Source organism: Amphiura filiformis, chromosome 18 (assembly GCF_039555335.1).
Source record: "Amphiura filiformis chromosome 18, Afil_fr2py, whole genome shotgun sequence".
NCBI lineage: Eukaryota > Metazoa > Echinodermata > Ophiuroidea > Amphilepidida > Amphiuridae > Amphiura > Amphiura filiformis.
Window position 1 is genome coordinate 37606522 of NC_092645.1, and position 27723 is coordinate 37634244.

The 27723-nt window shown below is 35.9% G+C and overlaps 1 protein-coding gene across 1 annotated transcript in view; it reads left to right on the plus strand.

Annotated features, from left to right (window-relative positions):
• Positions 1–23880: 23880 nt before the first annotated feature.
• LOC140138660 (transient receptor potential cation channel subfamily A member 1-like) overlaps positions 23881–27723 on the plus strand; it is a 72482-nt gene continuing 68639 nt past the window's right edge. Inside the window, exon 1 of the mRNA XM_072160400.1 lies at positions 23881–24844. Coding sequence (XP_072016501.1) covers positions 24671–24844 — 174 coding nt within the window. The 5' untranslated portion in view covers positions 23881–24670. The remainder of the gene's footprint in view (positions 24845–27723) is intronic.

Here is a 27723-nt window from a genome sequence, read left to right on the forward strand (position 1 = left end):
TTCATTCTAAGTTTGTCCATAATTCACTTCCTATGCGCTTATGATTGATTGAGTTATTTGATGTCAATATTTGTTTCTCACGAATGTCTGTATGTTGCATTAATTTAGTTAAGTTGTAAAAAAGTTTACTCAACCAAAACGAAAAAATCGGGAAAGGAACAGACTGTTTTAAAACCTTTAGATAGTACATACCAGCATGAGTGGCATTGGAATAGTTTCAAATTTAAAAGACTTGTACTTTTACTAGGCCTACTGTATGCAACCAGACATGTCATCTCTTCTGAGAGAGAGGGGGTTGGTATACTGACATTGAGAAATACTTTAAATTATTATTAAGTAACAATAAACTGGACAAATCAACTGCTACGAAGCATTTTGCAGTGATGCATTGCGTAACATTCTCCCAATAGGCAGTTAGATTAAATCATTAATAGACTCTTAAAACGATCTACTCATTTTGAATAGAAACTTTGACAAATTTGACAAGGGAAACTATTTCAATGGAGACACAAAAGATTTGGGTTTTCGCAACAAAATAACACGAAAATCATCGAATTTGATAAGATTATCGTTTCATTTTAAAACATGAATATGTTCAGAATCTTGCCAAAATGGAAATGGGTAATTTGTCAAATAATGTTTTGAGATTTGTCAATTTGAATATATACCTGTTAATATAAAACGGGAACTGTTCAAGATTGTCTTCTCAATTAACAGTATGTCTCTTCAATGCGAAATGTTTCAGGATCAAAAATAAATGAGCAGGGTTTCTATTACAAAATAAATAGTGCATAATTAGAGTGTAGAAAATGCCACGATGATCACTAAAACGAATAAAGAGTTGCAATGAAGACATCTAAAAGTATGATCAGAATGATCACCTATGATGAAGTTATGGTCAAACTTAAGGGGTATTACACACTCGATAAATTTGTGTCTATTTTTGCATTTTTCTCAAAAACTAATAACACAGTGGTAACAAAGGTTATGTATATTATAGGGGCAAGGAATCCTATTACTACACTGGAATTTCAGTGACCCAAGACAAGCCGTTCGTTATTTATGATAAGAAAAGAGGTACCGCTAGAATGTACCTCATTTCCGATCATATATACTGAACCGCTTGTCTTGAGTCACTGAAATTTCAGTGTAGTAATTGGATTCCTTGCCCCAATAATAAACACAACTTTTGTTACTAGTGTGTTATTATTTTTTGAGAAAAATGCAAAAATAGTCACAAATTTACTACAGGGGTGTAGTACCCCCTTAAAATGAACTGTATGCATGGCATGTGTTACACGATCATTCGGTTTGTTTTAACCACTGAGCCGAATCGAATGCAATTTGCACAGATATTGTCAGCATGCTACACTAATTGCCTCAGTCATTTTTTGTAATTTTCAGAACAAAGAACTAAATGTGTTTCAAGCATGCATCAGTTACGTAATCACCCTAATTATTTCGGATAATTCCCTTTCATTTGTATCATTATCGTTTGTTCCTGTGTAAAGATTGGTGAATTAAAATGTTTAAATACATGCTTGAACCATATTGTATACTTTCTTCTAAAAAATTACAAAACATGACTAGGGTAATTAGCGTAGCAGGCTGACGATATGTAGGAAACAGTTTGTTCTGCAAGTTCCTTTTTCAATAAAAAAATAAATCTGGTAATTTTATTGGGATACACTGTAAAGCAGCAGTGTTGTGCATAAATCAATCATACAATCGATTGATCAATCACTAAATATGTAAATAAATACATAAAAACAACAAGCCATCTATATTGTATAAGTATTGTAGATTCAGTTTCAGTTCAGTTTCAGTTTCAGTTTTATTTATATACAGGAAGTTCAAACATGAAATTGTTTCTTAGACCAACATGATGAAGTAGTCAAATGGCAGATATGAGTTATGAAAAGACATTCAAATGAAATGATTTTAAAGTTATTTCCCTTTTGATCTTCTAAAGATTCATGATCGGTAATTTTTTCGCATACAAAGGATAAATCAATTATTTGAATCATCTGCAACTTTGCAATTACGTTTATTAAATAAAGAGTAATAGATTGGACGAAAATAGTCATTGACTATACTTATTATTCAAAGCTAAGACTATATAGTTTGACAGCGTTCTTACACAACAAATCAAAAAGGAAACAATTGAATTTTGACCAACGTAAGCAAAGTAAATCACACTTTATTCACTATCACTAGCCTTCGATAATGAGGAATTTCAAATTTTGTTTGAATTCTCGCCATTTATTACAAACCATGGTGACTGACCCATTGAATGAAAAAAGATGCATTTTTGAAAGTTGCACTTAAAAACTACTCAAGTTAGTGTTCCATTACATTATGTACATAAGTCAGTGTACCATTAGGTTATCTCCGTAACTGGTGAAGGATGTACCGCAGCATTTGAAATAAGGCGCGTCCTTGCGTAAAATACCCGTGAATGTAGGCGCGGACCCGCAAATTTCCTACGGTACGGGTCCGTGGCGGCACACGTGAAAATTGAACCAAGTAAAAATAAAAATAAAATACTAGTTGTGTTGTTCCCACTGGAAAATCTGGTTCACATAATAGCCCAGCTCCTTGAGTACACTTTTATTTTAGTTTCCCATCAAGTTTTCAACCCGGGTTTCAATTTTCTACAAACTACATACTATGCGACTGCATAGTATGTAGTTAGTGCACAAGCAGTAGGTATTGCTATTTATTGTTTCTATAGTCTACACCAGCATGTCATACTTCATTAAGTAGTATGCAGACTTTTATTAGACGTACAATATTGTATGTAACATATCTACGTTATTTAATCTATTGCCATTCAATTTCCAGTAATGTTTAAGTTCTAACGAATGTTTGATGACGTAAAATCGATAATATATTTCTACCAGATATTATACGTGACATATTATCGATTTTACGTCATCAGACATTCGTTAGAACTTAAACATTACTGGAAATAGAATGGCAATAGATTAAATAACGTAGATATGTTACATACAATATTTTACGTCTATACTCGGGGTCTGCATACTGCTTAATAGTCGGACCCTTGAAAATTAGTGAGGACACTTGAAATTTTAAAAGCAAGGGTCCGGTGTCGGACCTTGAAAATTGGTGAGGACCCTTGAAATTTCAAAGGCAAGGGTCAAAGGACCCTTGGATTTTTTTCTTATTTCAAGGCCTGATTGTACCGTGGTGACCAGTGACGAGCAGGTATTCTAGCAACAATGGGCCAGGTGCAACTTTTGAATCGGCATCTTTTCATTCAAAGGATCACCATGGTAACACATGTTAGGCTATTTAGACAAACGAGGCATCAAATGTGCAGAATAAAACTGAGTTTCTTTTGGGTATTAATTTTCAGTTTTAAAGGCAATGAAGGGTTACTTACTTTACGTGATGTGTTTAGTTATAGCCATGTCTGATTTGCTCCACAGCGACGCCCTCATTTATTTAATTCCTACTTTTTATTGTATTGCCCAATTTGTACTAAAATACCACGTGAAAGACTACGCCTGAAATGCTTTAATTTTACATGTAGTAAAAATGAAGCTTGTATAATTAAACTGGAGATCTTTATGGCAATATTGCTACTTTTGTATATCCATTGTTTGTTTTTTTATTTTATTTGATGCTCGGTTGATTATTTCTATTTCATTCTAATTGGTCAGTACATTAATACAATACTACTCATTTTTACACAAAGTAGCATAATTATGTAATATTTAACAAATTATATAAAAATAATATCAATTAATTTCTCCGTATGATGTCCAAGTTGTAGATAAACTATAATGAATAAACTAATATTTTACTAGGCTACTATGATGTGTATTATTACTGAAATAATATAGAAACACATAAGGTAAACAAAAGAGAGGTTAAATTCCAGCAGTAATCTAGGATATTAATGAATGTTTTTCTTTTTTCTTGTTCATTTAATGAAACAAGTTCGGTCATATTGGGTGATGGCCATCTTCAGAGTGATGTCTGTCGATCGAACTTCTGTACACCAGCAGATGGCTCACTAGCACCCAGAAGAGGATCGTAAAGGTGACTAAGATAATGTGGCCCTCGTCTCTGTTCATAGTATTCCGTATCCGTCTTTATTCCGCGTTACATTCCTTCTGACGTGGGCATCTCAATTGATAATATGATTTTGTTGAAAGTGAAGGTCCGCAATCACCGATTTGGATTCTTCAAAGTTTTTTTTGGTGTAAAGAAGTTGGAACGATCACTCTGAAGATGGCATTCGCTCAAGAAAAACTGTTATTACGACAGAAATCTGTCCAATTTCTCAAATAACGAAGTTGGCTGATTTTTATTAGGTGTAAGTTTTTAAGTGTAAACATAAATGTTTACCAGTAAATTAGGTTTGAATATGTATTTAAAACATTTGTATTAAAGCATTAAAGCATTAAATAACATGATTCATAATGAGGAAAGCTATAGTGTTAATATCGGAACCTATACCGGTTTGTCTTTATATACGAACATATACATGTAGGTCGTTTCTATAAAAAAAATTAATGTCCGTATCAAAAAGAGCGGAAAACGTTATAGGTTCCATTACTAAAGTTATGTCGATTTGTCATTTGTCGATTTTTAAGGCTTATGTCATTTACATTCAACAAAAATACAACCGGTTTATTTATTCCTTATACACTTACATTATTTTTGATAGCGATGATGAATTTAAGCTTATGCTTTTTTCCCGGGAGTCCTTTTTAATCCTACTAATTATACCGAATGCTTCGAAGAACGCATCTCGATAAAACTGACTACTAAAGGCGTAAATGAACGGATTCAGAACAGAATTGAGAAGCATAAAGCAACGAGTTATTAGCAAAATTATCTGAAACTGATCATATGTAACCAGGTTTACACCGTAATAACTCAGAATGAAAATCATCGCTGCAATACGATTTGGGACATGACAGAGAAAGTAAGCAGTACCGTTGATGATCAGCAGCCGCGCTACTTGATTGCGAATAGTATGCTGGCGTGCCTCCATTTGATCCGTGGGAGTCGTCATACGCTTGCCTAGAGCTCTCACAATCTTGATGTAGGCAGTGATGTTAATGATGAGCAGAAGTATCAATACAGCGGTGAAGACGATCTCAACGACAACATCGGCGTTTTGTACTAAAGTTACCAACGGAGAACACCTGCGGTAAACGGTCAGTGGTTCTTCAACATCGGGAATATCTGTCCAGACCAGGCAAATCACCGTCAAATGACCTCGCTTCAGAAGCCCTACGAGCGAGTTTGCGAGCGCAAAGAGACATGCCGCGCCCATCCACTTAGCGGTACGACTCTTCCCCTTGTACATTCCATGATAAAGTGGAGAGCATATGGCAATGCAGCGCTCCAGTGACACCATAGTAACAAGGGCGTGCGATCCAAATGGACCAAAATTGATGAGGAGCCATATCACCCAACAGCCAAATTCTGAATGTATTGGATAGTTATATTTAGCTGATGAATGAAAATACAGCATGAAATAGTATGATATAAAGACTACAAGATAGTAGATGTCAGCAATGGCTAGCATGCTTAAATAAAAATTGGCCATACTTTGCATCCTGGGAATTTTTAGCACTGTATCTATAAAAGCGCGGTTTGCTGTTACCCCGATAATGAAGAACAATGGGATAACAACCGTGATGAAGATATCCTCTGTATCAGTCCACAGCCATAATTGCACCATAGGCTGGGTGATTTCCAAAGTGTTAAAAGCGTTACATATCTTAGGGTATTGCTCAAGAGTAAGATTGGATGTAACCATGGTGTAAACTTTAGTACAATTGGTAACAAATTGACAAAATAACGTGCAATTCCAATCCTTCGTGGCAATGTGGAAGAATTTAATTGTGCGGTTGTCTTGCTGGTTGATTCTACCAAACGCTCAGTGGAAAGCTGGCCGTTATTATGGAAACTGGAACAAAGACAGACAACTTCGTGAATGATACAGTTATATTTAACTGATTACATCAACGATGATGGTTTGACCTCAATAGATCTGATCAACAATATGATATTAAATATAAAGGCTTGGTTTTCAAATTAAATTTTGCTTACTCTCATTGAAATTTTGGTACAAAGCATGAAAGAAATATAGAAAATAATTTTGAACAAAATTAGCAAATTAAATTAGTTCTATCTTAGGGATGAAATCAAAACTCCACTGGTGGTTGATCGGCATTTCCGTCCTGTTTCTATAGCTCTAAACAATTGAAACCCAAACTCGACTCTACTGGTGGTCAACTGCCAGTCGAGTTTTGATTTCATCCCTTTGAAACCATTAAACAAGTAATTTCCGGTACTCTTTCTTGACTCACAATGAAAAGACGGGACGATGACAACTCCGTTTTGAAGTATCTATATGGTATTAACAATGATAGAAAACGGCAATTGCTAATTCTTAAGTATAACACTAATTATATTTTGATAAAATCACACGGGAAAATTACCTATTACCGTATTTTGTAATTGTCATTTTTGTTCAATTTGCAGTTTGTGCTATATATGCCACTAAGGGGCCGTCCATAATTTTCGCCTTTTAAGTCATTAGAAAAAGGTTGGATGAGAACTCCCTTTCACCTGTGTGTGGTGAATTGACTACGTAATAATCACACACTCAAGGTTATAGGCTAACTGCACGTATCCTCTCCTTTCAAAAGTCGTATCTTGCTAAACAAATTTAGGCCAAAATATCACAATTAATATTAATTTATCTATTAATATGTTATCTTCATATTTCATGCAAAAAAAAATAACTTTAAAAACCGACTCAGGTACCGATGTAATTTCAACCAAGCATTTTACTGATTCGTAGTGAATCAAGGCTCAGGATGGCGATGTGCTACCATTCATACTACAGTTCATTCATAAAAAATATCAAACTCACTCATTAGTATTTTCCATAAGGTATATTCGAGCCAAAATACAAAATTAACAAATCTACCTTATTATAATTATTACAATACTTACAGCCTGTCTCAAAAAAATTGTGCAAGTAAAAAGCGCCCTCTATGGCAATTAGAGAATACCGTTGTGACATAATACTTACATCAACGTCACGGGCGCAGTCTTAGCTCTCAGATGCCGTTTGTTCTGTTCAATGTGCTTGTTCCAATTTTGAGATATGCTTAGTTAACAACGAAAGGGTAAAACCACGATTGTGCCACTTTTACTAGGGAAGAGAGCTGTTCATGTAAATCAATGATAGCTGATGTTGATGCGTCTAATGCGCTCCTCCTTTCGGGGCGCATGCATTGACGCATCAACATCAGCACGCGTGCATTATTTTGTCTACTATCTCTCCCAACACGTAATGCGCGTTCATTAACCTATAACATGTATAATAAGTGCGCAATATTTGTTTGTCTTTTAACATATCTTAAGTGACTAAGAGAACAGCATTTACCATGATAAAATCATTGACATGCACATGTATTGAATTTTTACAGCAGAATGTGAAATATTTATTTATCTTTTAATCTCTTTTAAGTGGAAAAAGAGAATCATCATTCCTGTATCATGATAAAACAGTAAAAACAGTCAAAAAAATTTTGTACTGTGTAATTGATGCATTCTTTTGATTTCACGAAGGAACTCTTGATAAACTTGATGCAATCACTGTTACATGTAAAGCTCTCTTCCCTAGTAAAAGTGGCACAATTGTGATTTTACCCTTTCATCTTTAACTAAACATATCTCGAGATTAAAACAAGCAAATTGAACAGAACAAACGGCATTTGAGAGCTAAGACTACGTCCTTGACGTTAATGTAAGCATTTTGTCACAACGGTATTTTCTAATTGCCAGAGAGGGCGCTTTTTACTTGCACAATTTTTTTTGAGACAGGCTGTATATAGCGCACTTTGTGGCGTCTTACCTTAACTTTCAACAGAAAATTCATAAAGAATTGGTATAAGATTAAGTGTCTCTTTCGTCAAATATGGTTTAAATTAAGTTTTCTTACCCCCATTGACCCCTAGTCGCATATCCACTCTCAAACAGCCTCCAAATAACGTAATTGTTGGACAACTGCTTGCAAACGTTTCAGGATTTTCAAACTAATATCTCAAAATAGTATTATAGTCATTTCTTGAATATAGCACTTTCATTGATTTTTCAAATATATCTGTTAGCGTCTTATTTCATCATTCTCTTTGACGCATTACGATCGTAGCTACAGCCATGAACGTAAAGGAATATATGACTTCTGTTAAATTTCATTTGTGTTATTCCGTCACAAAAAGGTACCTTATAACAGTAGCAACTGCTTACTACATGAACTGTCCGATCGTTTAACGTCGTGGATGTCTATAGGATACTACTTTATTATCGCTATTACGATGGTAATATGTTATATCCACTTTCTCAACGAACCCATTTTGGCTGAGTTCTGTCAGGTGTAAGTTGCAACTTTTAAGTGTAAACTTTAAATATATACCTATAAAGCAGGTTTGAATATGAATTTAAATGATTAAAAGCATTAATTAAATTAGCTATATAGTTATGTTAATATAGGAACCTATACCCATTTCACTTTTTTATACGAACATAGTTGACCCGATCCAGTCCATTTAGGCTAAAGTAATATTAATTGAGTTATTATCAGGTTTATATGAAGTAAAAAAAGTCCTTTTCTATCAGTTCAAACCCCATGTTTAAAACTGACTTGGTTGTAAGTTCCAACATTTTACATGTTCATAGTCTAACTATGACTAACCTTTTTCCGGCTATATCTCAGTTTCGTATTTGCCGACATTAGAATGAGTGGACTAAATCAGGGCACACATGTCGTTCCCAGCTTACGTCCGTATTAAAAAAGAGAGGGAACGGTTATAGGTTCCATTACAAGTTGTGTCAGTTTGTCGAACGCATATTAAAATATCAAGTTAAAGCTTGTGTCATTTACAGTCAACAACATATATACAATCAGTGTTTTCACACCTTATACAATTACATTGTTTTTGAATTTAAGCTTATGCTTTGTCCCAGGGAGTCCTTTTTACTCCTATTAATTATCCCGAATGCTTCTAAGAACGCACCTCTATAAAACTGACTACTAAATGCGTAAATAAACGGATTTAGAACAGAATTGAGAAACATAAAACATTGAGTAATCAGTAAAATTATCTGAAACTGATCATACGTCACCAGGTTTATACCGTAATAACTCAAAATGAAAATCATCGCTGCAATACGATTTGGGACATGGCAGAGAAAGTACGCAGTACCGTTGATGATCAGCAGCCGCGCTACTTGATTACGAATTGTATGCTGGTGTGCCTCCATTTGATCCGTGGGAGTCGTCATACGCTTACCTAAAGCTCTTACGATCTTCATGTAGGCAGTGATATTAATAGTGAGCAAAATTATCAATTCAGTTGTGAAGATGATCTGAACAACAACATCGGCGTTTTTTACTAAATTAACTAACGGAGAACACCTTCGATAAACGGTCAGTGGCTCTTCAATATCGGGAACGTTTGTCCAGACGAGACAAATCACCCTCAAATGACCTCGCTTAAGAAGTCCTACGAGCGAGTTTGCGAGCGCAAAGAGACATGCCACGCCCATCCACTTGGCGGTACGACTCTTCCCCTTGTATATACTATGATAAAATGGAAAGCATATGGCGATGCAGCGCTCCAGTGACACTAATGTAACAAGAGCGTGCGATCCAAATGTCCCAAAATAGATGAGAATCCATATAACCCAACAGCCAAATTCTGAATCCATCGGATAGTTATATCTAGCAGATGAGTTCAAATACTGCATGAGAAAGTATGACATGGCGACTACAAGATAGTAGATGTCAGCAATGGCTAGCATGCTTAAATAAAAATTGGCCATATTCTGCATCCTGGGAATTTTTAGTACTGTGTATATAAAGGCGAGGTTTGCTGTTATCCCAATAATGACGAAAATCGGGATAACAACCGTGATGAAGAGCTCATCTGTATCAGTCCACAGCCACACTTGTGCCATCAGCTGGGTGACTTTCAAAGTGTTAAAAGCGTTACAGATCTCAGGGTATTGCTCTGAAGTAATATTGGATGTAGCCATTGTGTAAACTGTAGTACAATTGTTAACGAGTTACCCAAATAACGTGCAATTCCAATCATTCATTACAATGTGGAAGAATTATACTAGCGTTCATTTGAAAGCTGTGGCAGTTATGTTGTAACTGAAGCGAAGAGACTTCGCTGAAGGTTGCAATTATATTTCAGCGAGTACATCATCAATGTGTTGGAACTTTAATAAGCCTGATCAATAATATGATATTAAACCTAAAGGCTTTGTTTTTAAATTAAATTTTGCTTTCTCTCATTAAACTTGGGAAACGAAGCGTAAGTGAAATATCGAAATTAATGCTGAACAATATTAGCAAATTAAATCAGATATATTCTTAGAAGTTGTTAAACAAGTTATTTCCAGTGGTCTTTCTTGACTCGCAATAACAACTACATTTCGATGTATTTATAAGTATATGATATTTACGACGATAGAAACCTGCAATATCTAATTTTTATGTAACACTAATTACATTTTTATAAAAACAAACTGGAAAATTAACATGCAATGTTTTCAATTTGTAGCTTGTGCTATGCTACTAATATTTGGAGAGCTTTTGTATTTTTCATGAAAGTTAAAAATACTTTAATACAATTATAGTATATTGAATGATTGCAGAACATGGCGATGGTGATGTCAATGTCACAAGTGCGAGTGATCGAAATGTTCCGAAAACCATAGCACAATCAACTTGTGAATGTAATGAACGTGTATTTTGCTTCAGAGTGAAATTTAGTATGGAATAGTATGAAATATAGTATGAAGTAGTACATGTAGTAAGAAATGCCTATTATAATGTATTCTATTCCCCCACGACCCATTATTCAAAATCGCGCACTGTGATTTGTTGAAACGCGTCACGTGAAAGACCATTAGGCTAATTAGCAATAAAGTGGCCAGGGCAACGAACTTTATGTTCTTCTCGCATCACAGCGCACAGCAAAGCGCGATGCAGTATATTAGCGTCGTTACACATTCTACGCAAAGCATTACGCTTGGTTATGTGTTCTGCAATAACGCTATCACATACGCTTTGGCTACGCGTAGGCGCTCCACCTTGAGGTAAACAACTTGTAATATTTGGGCAAAAAATGTGATATGTTCTCTTTAAATCGCACTATTTTGTGGTAATAGAATAGAAATAAAGGGTCCAGCATTATCCTTTACACGCAAATAATGTGTCCTCGGCAGTAAAAACGTTAAAATAATTATTTACGTTTTACTGACTCGGACACATTATTTTCGTGTAAAGGATAATGCATTACCCTTTATTTCTTAAATAAATGTCGACATGCTTATTAACATGCTTAAATAAATTTTAATTGTGATCAATTGTGATCAATCTGGTCAACCAGATTCGGTCTTTAGCTGAGTGGATGACACAGAGTCGTCCGAGGTTAATTAGAACAGGTTAAAATGAAGGATGCACCACTAAGAAAAGGAGACATTCTCATATGTTTTTCAAACTGGCCGCAAAAATCCAATGTAAAGCAGTTATATGGTTGAAATGGTTATGTAATAGATATATTTTACCACATTTTGGATTAGTTGGACAATCGACAATGCTTTAAAATCCATTTTGCAAATGCGAAGTTGATATCATATCTGTAAGATCTGTTTTGTCTGTATACTTTTTAAACAGCTGCGTTAAAGCCTTCAGAATATACCTTTATTTTTTCAAAACCGATTTTCTGGCATATTTGTAATACTTACACAAGTCATGTTCTAACATACATCTATGAGCAAACTGTCGAATTCGGCCTATTTGTCATGTTTGTAGTAAAACGGGATGATTTTCTGTTGGTCCTACATATAATTTTTAGATTTATGATAATATGTCGAAACGATCGCAAATCTTAGTCTCCTACGAAGCCAGTTTGGTTAGGCCCCCTCCACACATGTGCGTAACCAAACTGGCTGCGTAGGAGACTAACTCTGAGGCGGTGAAGTTTATAATGTTGTTTCTTTGCAACTTTCCAATGTTTTTCGCATCCAAATGTATTAGGAACTTTCATAATGATTGCATATTAACTATTTTATCATTTTGGAAGAAAAAAAAGAAGAAAAATCTAATTAAAAAGATCGTACATTAAGGGTTTAATACTGGAATGGTTATGTACATTATACTTCAGTGAAGTTCATGGCGGTGACAACATTTAAAGATAGCATGGATTTTGCGTTCTTGCAAGATGATGCTTCAGACATCATTTAACAAACCTTGAGCCGCTACCACGTGTCAGTTTGATGAAGAGTGCTTTAAATAACCGATGTTTATTGTATAATGTTTGATGACTAAAATCAAATCCTTGAACACGGTGAAGCAAGTCAAAATAAACATTTATAACAGTTTTGTGCATAAATGAATAAAGTTAATAAACAAACAAACAATAAATAAATAAACACGAGAGCAAATACTATACAAAACAAAAGCCCATATTAAGTATGGTTAAGGGGGTACTACACCCATTGCCTTCCCTCCCCCTTTTTTTGCATTTTGTGAAGAAATGAGAAAAAATGGACAAAGTGGTATGCAAACTGAAGCGGCGAATCTTCTCGTTCTATTGGTGGCATCGGTATCAATGCATGTAAGGTACATTGATACCGATGCCACCAATAGAACGAGGAGATTTGCCCCTTCATTTTGCATACCACTTTGTCCAATTTTGTTTTCTGATTTCTTCACAAAATGCAAAAAAAAAAAAAAAGAAGAAAGAAAAACCCGCAAAAAAAACCCACAAATCCAATGGGTGTAGTACCCCCTTAAAGCGTTTCTTAGATCAATATGATCAAGTGGTTTGGAAATTTGAGTTATGGAAAGTTGTGTGAATCCTAAATTTCATATGATTTTGAAAACAGTTCTTTGTAATTTTTTGATATTTTAAAGAACCATGATTGGTCGTCTTTCGCATACAAAGGATTATTCATATTGTTTGAATAATCTGCAAAAACGACTTCGCAATTACTTCAATAAAGAGTAATTATTGATTGAACGAAAATATTCAATGACTATACTTATAATTTAAAGCTAACAATATAAATAGTGCATCAGCGTTCTTACAAAAGAAATCAAAATTAAACAATTGAATTCTGACTTGCGTAAGCACAGGTAAAAGCAAACCTAATTAATTAGCATTCGATAAAAGGAAATGCTATTGATTGATTGTTATCATATATATAAATATAAATATGAATAGCATTCAGTCAATAAGATTTTGCCCCACAGGTTACATTTACTATGTTTTTCGTGCTTTTCTTCTCTTCATTGGTTTGACAAGTTGTACTCTGATTTTCCTTTCTTACGTTATCAGGGCTCGGGAAACGTTAGCCCTAAGTAAATTAAGCACCACATTGTCCTTGTTTAAATGGCAGAGCAGGTAACTTTCCAGTAGCCTGTACTTCTAGTTTGCGCATAACATACGCATCAAATTGCCATGAAAATGCTTTCGAGAAACATACCAATTTGATTCATTAGGCGGAGAAGCCATGTTTAACGTTAGCTTTGGATATTTAATTATTTTCTTTATGTGCCACCCGCCTTACCCGGGTGAAAATCAATGAAATAATTAAATTTCCAAATCTCACGTTAAATACGGCGCCTCCGCCTAATGTATCAAATTTGGCAATGTATTGCGTATGTTATGGGTAAACTAGAAGTTCAGGCTACTGGAAAAGGGACGGTACGACCTAACACAAATCAGGTAATATCAGGTAATAACACCCGGGCCAGGTAATGCCTGATCCACCGAGTGGGAATGTGTCTTTCTTTTGGAGGGTTCAATCTTGTTTGGAAATTTGGGATAAATCCCTAATTTGATACTTTTTTAGATATTTCATAATTTTAAGGGCTGGGGTATGAACGTTTGGACAGTATTTATTTTGGGACATGCGAGCACATCAGACGTATCGAATTGCATTCTGAATACGAAGAATGTCATTCTGATATCAAATAATTTTGATTTTTTGAAATTCGCAATTTAATACACATTTTATGGCAAACCATTAAAAATTGATATTTTTGATATTTAACAGTACTTGAAGTAAACTTTATAAATCTGATGATTTATACTTAAAGTGTATGTAGGTGGGATGAAAAGCCGATGATCAATTGAAAATTTTGACCTTTCGTATTGAAGATATGGATTTTTTTTTCCCAAAACACCAAAAAAAATTAGGTCTTTTTGGGGAAAAAATCCATATCTTCAATATGAAAGGTCATTATTTTCAATTGACCGTCGGCTTTTCCTCCTGCTACATACACTTTAAAATATGTCATTAGATTTATATAATTTACTTCGAGGACTGTTATATATCAAAATTTGAAAAATATCAAATTTTATAATTTGTCATAAAATTGGTATTATATTGTGATTTTCAAAAAATGAAAATTATTTGATATCAGAAAGACATGCTTCGTATTCAGAATGCAATTCGATAGGTCTGAGGTGCTCTCATGTCCCACAAAACATACTGTCGAAACACAATAAACGCTCATTTTAGATCCCTTAAAGGGCAGAGCAGGTATCTTTCCAGTAGCCTGTACTTCTAGTTTGTGCATAACATACGCATCAAATTGCCATGAAAATGCTTTCGAGGAACTTACAAATTTGATACATTAGGCGGAGGCGCCATGTTTAGCGTTAGCTTTGGATATTTAATTATTTTCTTTATGTTCCACCCGCCTTACCAAAATCAATGAAATAAATAAATGTCCAAATCTAACGTTAAATACGGCGCCTCCGCCTAATGTATCAAATGTGTAAGTTTCTCGAGAGCATTTTCGTGGCAAATTATTACGTATGTTATGGGTAAACTAAGTTCAGGCTACTGGAAAGGGAACAATACGACCTAACACAAATCAGGTAATATCAGGTAATAACACCCGGGCCAGGTAATGCCTCGCCCGCCGAGTGGGAATATGTCTTTATTTTGGAGGGTTCAATCATGTTTGGAAATTTGGGACGTTTATCCCTAATTTGATATTTTTGTAGATATTTCATAAAAGCGACATGCCAAAGACAAATCATTGGGCATATATTTTTATTATGTTGATACTATTCTCCGCAACCCTAAGATACCATTCGCGTTAGTAGTGATGTATGTTCTAATGAGCTGTGACTGTATTTTAACTGCCCGTGTATGCCTAACCCATGTCTGATGATCGCTCATCATTGTATGGCAGCTGACATATTCTAATGACAGCGGAAAACAAGCGCTTTGGTAAATGTATACATGTGAAAAAGGTGCTGTATAATAATACCAACATTTATTTATTTCAGAAATAAATAAATACCAATATTTGTTATAGTATGCACATGATCAACGGCGAGGCCATCGATATACAAGCAATGCAATTCGCGCATGCGTACTGTTTTGTTTGGGCGAATTAAATCCACACCGAAGGTCTGACACTGATGCGTCATGACTGTGTTATAGCACAGCAAAACACATGGTTCTTTCTATGATGGCGCAGTAGCTAAGACTCCGAAGCATACAATCGCGGTAAAAACAATCTACCAAAACACGTTAAACGTAAAAAGGGGCCAAGTTTAAAACATCTTTCCTGTGTGGCTTTTCACCCTTTTTAAACTTGGTCCCATTCAGTAAAGTGGTACCGTAATAACATGAAGAATGAGTCCTAATTTCTACATGCAACAATTAGGTTTAAGACTGTTCGAAAGCGGTGCAATATGACGTAGGCTATGTATTATCAAAAACATTTGAAGGTTTATGTTTCATTATATTGCGTGTTCATAAAGAGTAGTAGAGTATTATATATACTTAGCAAATTGTCTGTCTGTCAACCTGTTACATATTATAGGCCCTACATCTGTACATAAGGCGAAAGGATCGCACAAGACGATGAAGAATTTAACAAAGTGAGTATTTGCTACTTTTGCTTAAATCAAAATACATTATAACGTCTTTACGGAAAAACTTCAATCAAGCACGAACATTAGCCTAAAGATGACTTTGTATGGGTCTTTAGAAACATTCATAAATGGGACCAAGTTTAAAAAAGGGTGAAAAGCCACACAGGAAAGATTTTTAAACTTGGCCCCTTTTTACGTTTTGAAACGTGTTTTGGTAGATATTAATTCTTTTTTTTAGGTAAAAAGATATTGCGCGGTAAGTGGTTCTTTGTAGCCATGCGAGGCGAAGTAGTTGGATATCCATATTTCGCGATGAGTGGTTTTTGAGCAGTTCTTTGTAGCCCTGCAGGGCAAACTTGTTGGATATCCATATTTCGCGGTTTGTGGTTCTTTGTAGCCCCGCGGGCCTGCACTGTAATAACATAAAGATCATTCTGATCAGTGTGATGATATCATTTCAAGAGGTCACTTCCCGATTAACATGATTAAGCTAAATAGCCTATGTGGAAGAATTTTATGCATGAGCATTGAGCAACCACATCAATGATGTAGTAATGAATACCCTCTATTGTTATCGGATTAATTTGTACGACCTTCGATTACATGGGAGTAGCAACGAGGACACGGTGTTTGATTTCACTCACATAATATTGACCTTCATCCAGCAAGGATCAGCCAAGCACTACAGTGGCCAAGCACGAAAGGTTTCTTGTTATCTCTTCAAGTATTTTTACCTTAGGTCTATAATCATAATGCAGGCCTAAATCCCGGGCCTAAATTAAGTGTACTATTCGAGTAGGAGGATTTGTTTGATATTATTCTTGATTTTGAATAATATTATAGTACCTGTTTGTTTCCATATATCGGTTATTAAAATTACAATTCACCACATACACATTCCAGTTTGCGAGAGGTTTATAATGAATAAATGATTAGGTGTTATTATTTCGAATTATAATTATTTAGGGAGAGTGTTTTAGGATTTTGTTAGAAAAGGGAAGATTGTTGATCATGTTTATTTTATTGTTGTATGTATTTTCCTGTCATTTCCTGCAAACCTAATAAAGATATTTTGATAATTCTCGCTATTCGCAATAAGGGCGCCGCCAGCGGTTTGCGATGTAATCGTGATGTATCATGGGAAAAGGTCGACATCCAAGTCCGCGAAATACGAATATTACCATGCTATTACATAGGAACACGTGACAATATTTTTTAGTTTGTCAAAATAAAGGTGTTACACGCGAATCGATACTCAATAATACTTAATAATGTGATTTGAAATGTGCACAATTAATTTTTCTCTATCGATTTGCGTGTAATACCGTTATATTGACAAACAACAAATATTGTCACGTGTTCCTATGTAATAGCATGGTAATAGTCATATTGCGCGGACTTGGATGTCGACCTTTTCCCATGATACATCACGATTTTCCCATGATACATCACGATTACATCGCAAACCGCTTTAGGGTCTGCATGCATGGTATGCATATATGATCAGAGAAGATGTAAAAGAAGGAGATAGATCCAGCTATCCTCAAACAAAATATGTGTGTTGCCGCTCATTCAAAAGCAATCACGCTATTTAGGTTTAACAATAAAATACAACAAAAGGGTTCGAACCCATGACGGGTGTGATACACAAGTTGCTGGTTACTGGTTTTAGGGAAAGGTCAGTGTCTGTATACCATCAATACCATGCATACCATGCATGCAGATCCTAACATCCAGTTTATTTCAAATAAAATATGACCGAAGTTCCATGGCAAATAATAATTTTGCACGCTTTCAACCTATCCGATTTATGATACAGACTATTTTCAATTATCAAAATATCTTTATTAGGTTTGCAGGAAATGACAGGAAAATACATTAAAACAATAAAATATAGATGATCAAAAATCATCCCGTTTCTAACAAAATCCTAAAACACTCTCCTAAATAATTAATATATATTCCAAAATGGGCGGATTTTTTGGAATCTTTACAAAACTACATTTCTTTCTTATAGTATCCACGTGCGGTATCCCTGCAGAGCAACATCAGGTTCTTAACACACACGTGTCATACTTTCAAGGAATTATCTATAGAAACATTGGATATGGTTTCAATTCTGGAGTGAAAATTAATCAACCGTAGTCGGCAAGGCACATCACATCAAAGGCTACTGTCAAGTAGATGTGTAACTACTTGAGAATAAAGGACTATGAAAAGGTGCGACAGGATAACCTACGGGATTATCTCAAGGATATAATTCCGTTCTTCCTCCTTCTTTTTCAACTTTCCTGATGATGATATACAGACACTGACCTTTCCCTAAAACTATTAAGCAGCAAGTTGTGTATCACACCCATCATGGGTTCGAACCCCTTTATTGTATTTAATTTTTAAACCTGAATAGCGTGATTACTTTTGAATGAGCGGCAGCACACATATTTTTTTGAGGATAGCTGGATCTATCTCCTTTTCCTCACATCTTCTCTGTAGTACAAAGCGGTCTTTTTATCTAGTGTTTAGACAATGTTTACTCAACCATTGCTATCAATGGATGTTGCCATTTTTGACGACTTCTAACTTTTGAAATGCCCAAAATGAATCAATAAAACCGTGTATAAGATATTTGCGGGAATATTTGGGCGCGATTACAAAAAATTAGAAAATAAATGGGCACTTCTGTGTTGGGTATCTATAGAGACCCTGCATGAAATTATTGATTGGCTCCAAACAAAGAATTTGAACCGGTGTCCTTCCACCCATAGTGGGTAGGAGAACATTCGCCACTTGCACGGTTCCGCCATTATGCACTATGTGCGGGAGAGCCTCGAACTGGCAGCATACATGAATGGGAATTGAACCAGTCATATAACATTCTGTGTAAGGTTACGTAATTCTTCCTTTCATGTATGCTGCCAGTTCGAGGCTCTCCCGCATATAGTGCATAATGGCGGAACCGTGCAAGTGGCGAATGAAAACTAATATGAGATACTGTATTAGGATCACATATTAAGTATCATGTGAGAGTATACTCTTGTACTCCAGAAGACAGGATCACATATTAAAGTGTGCGACACTATGGAATATAAAAAGCATGATATGGGTATGTTAAAAATTGAAATGAGGTATGGGGCTGGCTGGTGGTGGCTACGGGGCGTTATCTCAAGGACAATATTGTTCAAGGTTGCGCCGCAGGCTTACAAAGAAACAATAGCAATCAAGCCAGAGAAAATAAAGGTAGAGAAGCGACACTCCGTACAATTAACGTGCAGACGGCCTATACCGATGTGAGGACAGAAAATGTGACTCTCCTGCTAGTCTCGGGCGCGGGCCAGACTGTATGCGGTATGAACAAAAACATAATTAACTGGTTGTGTAGGAGACTAGCAGGAGAGTCACATTTTTCTGTCCTCTGCTGTCCTCCGGAGTGTCGCGGTCCTGATCAAGCTTAAACTTTAAATTAGCACCCGATAGAGGGCAGGGCCTGAAGAATGAGGGAAATTATGGGGTAAATATTTAACGGAATAAACTGCATAATCATATTATTTAGATTTATTCCGTTAAAAATCTTATTTTAACTTATCAAATTACTAGTTTTTATATTCTATGGTGTCAAATTTTTATTCACAACGTTGTAAATACGCATTAAATACGATTAATAACAACAGAGGGCGCTTTTTCTTTAATATGTGATCCTGTCTTCTGGAGTACAAGAGTGACATCCCGCTATCTCTAAGGTCCGCTATCTCTAAGGTTCGCTATCTCTAAGGTTCGCTATCACTAACGTGTAAAGTCTATGGAGATCAGAATCCCGCTATCTCTAATAGAGAAAAGGGTTCGCTATACCTAAAAAAGGTCCGCTACTTCTAAGGTTCGATATCACTAATTTATAATAAGGTTCGCTAGTTCTAAGGTTCGATATCACTAATTATAAATAATGTTCGCTATCACTAATTTAAAATAAGGTTCGCTATCACTAATTTTGAATAAGGTCCGCTATCACTAATTTATTGAAGGTTCGCTATCTCTAAGGTTCGTTATCACTAATTCCAAGGAATGTCCTTCTGCGCAGTATTCTACAAATAGTCATGTCTCTCATTAGTGTGTCAAGAAAAGATACCTTAAACCCAGAACTACTGAGTCCTATTTTGTAACACGGACTACGAGGGGGGTTGCAACCCCCCTAATTGTCAATTATAAACGTCATATACCTAATAAATTAGTATCAAATCAGTTCATAGAATAATCACATATTAAACGTCATATACCGTTATACAGTAAGCCAAAAAATTAAGGTACCAGTTGTGTTCACCCCTGTATATCATAAATAAAGACAAATAAATAAAGTCAAAATTCAACATGCAGCTAATACCTGAACTCTTTAGCGCTGATTCAAGGCCTTATTTGTTGAAATAGGTTGACAATTAAAGAAACGGTGACTTAAAACCAACCGAAGAAATCAAAAGTTTCACTTTTGTGTTCTAATCAATGAAAGCATGAAGCTAGTTTTTCGTGCTAACCAATGCTTGTTCCCTTGTTCGTGAACGGTTTGTGTACAGGTCAATAGCGCAAGCAATGGAGAAAACTGCAACTTTTAAATTGACACCTTCTTTGTGTTTTTGATACCAATGTATAGATATGTATCCAGTGATACCAAAATAAGTACAAACATTCCCCACATAATGTCGCTATGACGTCATAATGTGAGGGCGCTCATGGAAATTTGGGACATTCTGGCTATGTACAAAAGTATAGGCAATTGCAATTTTCACCAAACTTTCACATAAATATAAAAAGAAATGACTAATTTCACCTACATACCCGGGGGGCCACTGTAATGGTGAAGGGGGGTATCAGGCGCGTCCGTAAATTCACGTAAAAAGGGTATTTTTTCAGACTAGGGTACGTTACGTGCGTAACGTGAATTGGGTATCAAATTCTTGTAAAATTGGTGTAAAAGGGTATGTTTTTCGAGCTCTTACGTACTTAGGGTAGTTTTGCCAAGTTTGGGATTTTGTGCTTTCTCCTTCATTCATGAAAAGTGAAAGGAAAGTGTCTTAAAGCAATCTTTTAGCTGTCACTGACCTGTCAGAGATGACAGATCCCTATACTGGCCCAGCTAGCATACTAAACACGAGGTCCCCAGACGAGGTCACAACTTGTTCAGAATATTAAACCAATCAGCATGCTTTCAATAAATTATGAGGAAAAATATAAGAGGATTTTTGATTGGCCGAACCTCTTTAAATTCATTAATATTCATAGTCTTAGTGGCTTCCAGCCCAGAAAATTTGGTTGATCGGAACATGGTCTAAATGGAGCAACAAAGCAACCACGAACTTCTAGGTTTGTAAACAAAGCTGTGTCAATGAACTTTTGACATGTGTGAAATTTTACCGGGGTATTTACAAACACAACGATTGAAGAATTTGGAACTATTTTGGCTTTCTTAACATATAAATCAATGAGTTTCAGGATTTTAGTTGGGTTTACCACTAAATCCAGTATGATAATTAATGCTCTAGGATGTTTTAAATCTAGACGAAATTAGGAAATAAACCAAGCTAAACTGGCCGTGTTTGCCGTCTTCTTCCAACTTCAATGTGTGGTTTGCAATCACAATGGTCGTAATTTGCGTTGGGATTTGCAGTTCAAAATTCTCTTGGATATGTGAAGAAATGGGTACATCCCAATCCCAAAGAATGAATTCTACAATAAAAGGGTTAGACCTGTGATCCAAAAGGGGAAATTATTGGCCCAAAAATCTTGAAAATATTGGACATACTGCATGAACTTTGAGGTAAGCTTTAGCACTACCATGACTACGTAAACTTGTATGGCTCAAAATTCAGACGGCTTGCCACACATTGCTAGCCCTATCATGCCACTCGCCGCCTGGGTTCTGTGTGTTTACTTGTTTAGGGGTAATAATTGCATCAATTACTTGTTTAGGGTTGGGGAAAAGACAACTACTTGTTTAGGGTAGCAAATCGTGCAACTTATACTTGTTTAGGGGGGGGGGGGGAAATTTCAGTCTCGGAAATACTTGTTTAGGGTGCTTTTGGAGAGTCCTCGGACGCGCCTGATACCCCCTCTTGACACTATAGTGGCCCCCGGGCCTAAATAACAAGTAAATAGTCAGTAGATCTTGGAATAATTTTACAAGTGCGAAATGAAAATTATTGATTTTACTGTAGAAAACCAATGGTAGGCCTCACCCCCTCCGGGTAAGGTGCTGGGCTGGGGTTAAAATTTTATCACTGAAATGAGTGCAAAGGATGGATCTACGATTAGCAAAGGTCGATTGGGCTTAAAAACGTGCGTTTTTTTAATGACAGATAACAAAATCTTAGGTGGGGTGTTGGTACAATGTATTGTTTTCTTTCTTTTTTACGGCCCCCCTCTATGTTCCATTTTTCCATACGGGTCCCATTAAGGTATGCTTTCATTACTTTTACGGGCTCCCTAAGATCCCGGGCCCGGCCAGGAGCAATGCATCCGCCCTCTTGTCGGCGTCGGCGGCACTGCTTTGTCTTAGTTCTGTCTTGCTTGGTCTTTTGGTTCCGATGTGAATTGTTTCCAGATCCCTTCATCCTTCGGCTTCCTAACACCTTTAAACTTTCCCAGTCTATCTGGTGTCCTTTGCTCCTGTCGACGTACTCCTTACTCGAGTTATGTACATTTACAATGTGAAATGAGTCTTTGCAAGGGATGCTATGCGCAATACCAGATTGCTTTTTCTTGCTCAGTGTTGTCCATTGGGGGAAGATAAGTTACCTACCTAGGGTATTCTGGGTCTTGGAAGCTGTACTTACCCATGCAGAATCAAATGTCCTGTGTTAACTTTCAGCGAGGCCGTCAACACAATGGCAATGAGATAAATTTGCCCTTCTTGGGAGCTAGCTGTCCTTATTCGTTTGTTTTTTGTTATTTTGGTTTTGAACGAGCTCTGAAAAATGTCCAGCCTTGGAAGTCACCGCAGTGTAACATGATCAGTAACTCTCTACGTGAATGTAAAAAACCTGCTATATCAGCAGGTGGTGCAAGCTAACATTCAAGAACTGATCCATCGTCTTCTGTAATATCCTTTCTTTTGTTCCTTCTGAAACCCAGTTTAATAAGGAACTCAAATAATTATCTTTGGTCAGTTGTCCAACAGTTACTCGATTCCAACAGTAAATGGTTGGCACTTAGCCATTGACAACATCCAGCATTGTATGCCAATTATGGTTTGTAATTTCATCACGCTAAACTAAGCTACCATTACCATTGGCAAGTGCATAATAATAAGAGATGATTAAACCATCATTTAGAGCGTGAAGCTCATTAACGTGTTTTGTGGTAGTTTGTGATATAGTTGGGCTATTCCAGTTGAAACCCATACACCCCTTATATGGAAGACATGACCTTGATCTTCCACACAGAATGTCAAATGGTGTTACCTGAATGAGTGATTCTGTTTGAAATCTACAACCCTTATGTTGGGGATTAAAGTCATGTCTTCCTTAGGGGGTATGGATTTCAACTGCAAGAGCCCATTGCTGATTTTACACTACGAGCCGCTTGCCATGGCATCTGTAAATTGACGCATGCGTGTATACAGATTTTTTCAAGCCTAATTGATGTCTTATTGGTCAATCTACGTTATATTTCGCTAATTAAAACGTTTTGATATATGAATCAGTTAAACGTACAACATCAACGATGACTCCACAAATTGGTGGTCAAATACCTGGTATTATTGATTGACGGCATGACTCTACATATTTGTTATGAGGTAATGAAAGTTGTTCGGATTACGGGGTATATATATATTCAAGCACGAGAGCAGAATCGCATTATTATAGATGATATTGTAGAGATAACGTTAAGTGATATATCGCCTTTGAGATCACTGCTGTGATATATGTCTAAATTGCGTAAACATTCATAAATTTGGAAGTGCATTTTTGTCAGATACGAACGCGTAAATAGATTCTTCGGTATACTGTAACTACATTATATGCCTATTTAACTTGGACTGGTTTATCCTAAATGCCTGATGACCAGATTTGGTATTAGCCTTCGAAGTGACACCTTTGCTGTGCATTCTATCCCCGGGATTCTATTATGAACTGATTAAAAATTCAGCTTAATTTTACTTCGCAATATTATTATTTTCACTGAAAATAACGGGTTATTAGTATAATACTAAAGTGGCAGCAACAGGTTTAAGACGCGTTATACTGTAGTTCACTCGCCGCAGAGTTCGCAAATGGTATAATATAAAACCAACGGCATTGTCGAAATTTGTTGTAAGTACTCAGAAGCTACACTATTCCATTAAATTGTTTAACGTCAAAGCTCCATCTGCAATATCGCTCACATGGATGCTCAAATCGGATACATCAGTATTCGCTGCGTGGATATTATCTGCAGCATCGCAAACCGTTAAAAGCATTCAGTATTAACTATCACGTTTCGTTTGTCATGAACCATCTGGATCAACTCTCTATAGACTAACTTAGTCTAGACTTGGACATTTGAAAACAATCACAACGAATTGGTTATTATTTCCACACTATATTGGAAATCTTAATTATAAACGCATCCGAACAAGTACAAGCAATTCAGCAGTGGTTCAATATAACTTTTGACCTTTCTGAAATTTTTCTTGTGACTTTTAATTACGATTACGAGTACCTCGGTCAAACATGACAACGAAGTATAAGGAGTACGCAGCACGCTTCCTGGCAGCGAAGAAAGAACGTCAGCTTATGGATATGGAGGAAAAGGCCGATATGATATCACTGGGAAAGGTTTCGAATGCATCGGCATGTGAACGGCCTTCATCAGCACAGAATGAAGAGGACTCACAAAAATTGATCGTAAGTAGAATATAATTATTTCACTATCAAAATGTTATTTTTCACTACTCAAAATTGTATTTCTATGTATTTCATACAATTGCGTTCACCCACCTATGTTTATACAATCAGGGGATACCATAGACCAGGTAATAACAAAGTGATGCTATCTAGAAAGCTCAAACTTGATTGTTATTTAAATTATTCCAAAAAATATATAAATATATAGATATCCACTAGGGTTCTAAAACGTGATTTTTCTCGGAGGACTGCTTTTAAAGTTTAACTTTTGTCGCACAAGGTGTTTTTTCATGTGTCAAGAATATCCTTTTTGTAGTCCGCGAACCGAAAAAGTGGTTATATAAACGCGTTAAAAAGTAATACCAAAACGTTCATGTTTTTTGATTTGCCCTAATGGTTTTGATTGAGGAGACATCACATTCAATTCTTTTTTTTTATAGTCTGCTAAAACTATAGCTTAACATTTCGGTTTCAGGTTAACTTTGGCCCCTTTTTGCAGAAGGATTAACCTTATTATATTCTTTTATGCCTGAACTTTTTTTTCGTGATAAAATGGAGTTCAATTTACCGGTGATTTTTACGGAATTGTAGCATTTCCTCAACATTGGATTTTGAAAGATTGTATTCATTTTATTTAACCGTGATAAAAATTGACTATACGAAATAATTACCATCATTCTGTTTTAGATGTGCCATGTAAAAACATACAAACTGACTGAAGATGGAAATTAATATCTACCAAAACTAATTTGCGACAAGGATATTAACTAGCGTCCATCAGTTTTGAGCATGAAAGCTAATAAATAAAATTTATTTCGTACACTTAATATTTTGATCGTGAATCTATAACCTAGAAACGAATAATCAATTGAGATAATTCGTTTGAAGATTACTAGAGAGATACTTCAGATAGGTGTAGTACCTTTGTAGCATTCTTCAAACTAATTAGTATCTTAATTAGTTAAAATGTTGTGAATAGAGTAGGCTTATCAGTTTGTTATGCAATGGTTAGACACATGATTTCCGTGTATTTAGATTGCGATTGGAAACAGATCTGTGCTGTCAAGTAAATCTATCAAAGACCTTTGCACAGTATTTTTTGTGGGACCTGAGAGCACATCAGACACACCAAGTTGCAATCTGAATACGAGGAATGTCCTTCTGATATCAATATCCTAAGGATTCAGGAATATTAAATAAAGCCGCTTAAAAAGTTCCATAATCTATGTATTTCTTGTTGTGTATTATTCTACATCTTCATGTACACCGAAGTCTAAACCATGCAGCCTCATCCACTGGCATTGGGAAACATGTTACATTGATATCTCCAGTAAAAAAATGCAATATAGGGCTACGGCAATAAATATATATAAACATAAAGGCAGTTAGCATGCTTGAAAGTAATAAATTTTAAAACGGTTAACGTGCATCGCTCTTATTAGCCAAATATCAAAACACAAGAAAGTACTTAAATATTTTTGTAATTAAATTGGATTTCGTTCGTGTTTTTCTTTTCATCCTTGGCATTGCTTAGCGGATAAACAATAGTTGGGTGAATACGTTCCTAATATTTACACCGTCCATGCTTAACCCAATTAAGAACTACTAGGGGGGGGGGGTTGAAACTCCCTAAGATTTTGTATCCGTCAGAAAAAACAAACAAAAACAAAACATAACGCACGCGTTTACGCCCAAAGGACCTAAGCTAATCGTAGATCCATCTTTTGCGCACATTTTAGTGATAACATTTTTACTCCAGGACCTTACCCCGGGTAGGACCGGCCGTCAAGGATGACCATTGGTTTCTACTACAGTTAAATCAATGATTTTCATACTCTAGTCAAATTATTCCAAGAGCTACTGACATTTTACTTGTCAGTTAGATTGAAATAGTCATTTCCTTTGATATTTAGGAGACAATTTAGTGAAAATTGCATTTTTTGTAGAATTTTTAGCCGATAATCAATTTTGCCTATACTTTTGTACATAGTCAGAACTTCCCAAATTTTCATGGGCATCCTCATATTTGTGGGAAATGTTTGTACTTATTTTGGTATCACTGGATAGAGTAGACCAAAAGCTATACATTGGTACCAAATTTAGCGGTATATGACGTTTATAATTGAAATTTAGGAAGGAGGGTTGCAATAGCCCCCACATTCGTAGTCCGTGTTACAAAATATGGCTCAGTACGGTAGTTCTGGGGTTAAGCAATCAATGTGTTCATTTCATGGAGCACGACAGAACAATGATATAAGTTACCGTAGTTGGGAATTGGACGTGGTTACAGCAACAACAACATGAACAACGACAACAAAAGAAACACTGGACATCAACAACAAAACTGGGCCTCCAAACAGAAAACCTATTAGGCGTACGCAAACTGCTGTAGACCAGTGTACAACTGAGCCAACAGGTCGGGTTTTATTTGATGGCCAGTGTTTAACACGCAACATACGTATTTGACACGTAAATGGTTAACTTAAGCTTTAAACATTTTGATAAAATTGACACAACATTGTCTCAGAAAGTTCAAAATTATTTAGATAATGTGTGTGGTATGTTTTTACGGTCATGTCTCAAACATGATTATGGTAATTCACAATCAATTGGATACAATTGTACACGCCACGTTAAGTGTTGATTTAAGCTGGAGTTAAAGCACTTCTGATCCAGGAGCACTTAGATTCGGCAATAACCCAGGTATGCGATATATGCCTATGGCTGGAGTTTAATGCTCTCAGCTAAAACCAATCATGCATGCCAAGCTATTGTAAAATGTAGTTCAAATACCACTACTAGGAAGGTTTATACCGATGGTCAATATTAAATGCCATTACGTGAGAAAATGAATGTGTGTGTTTGGTGAAAACCATTAG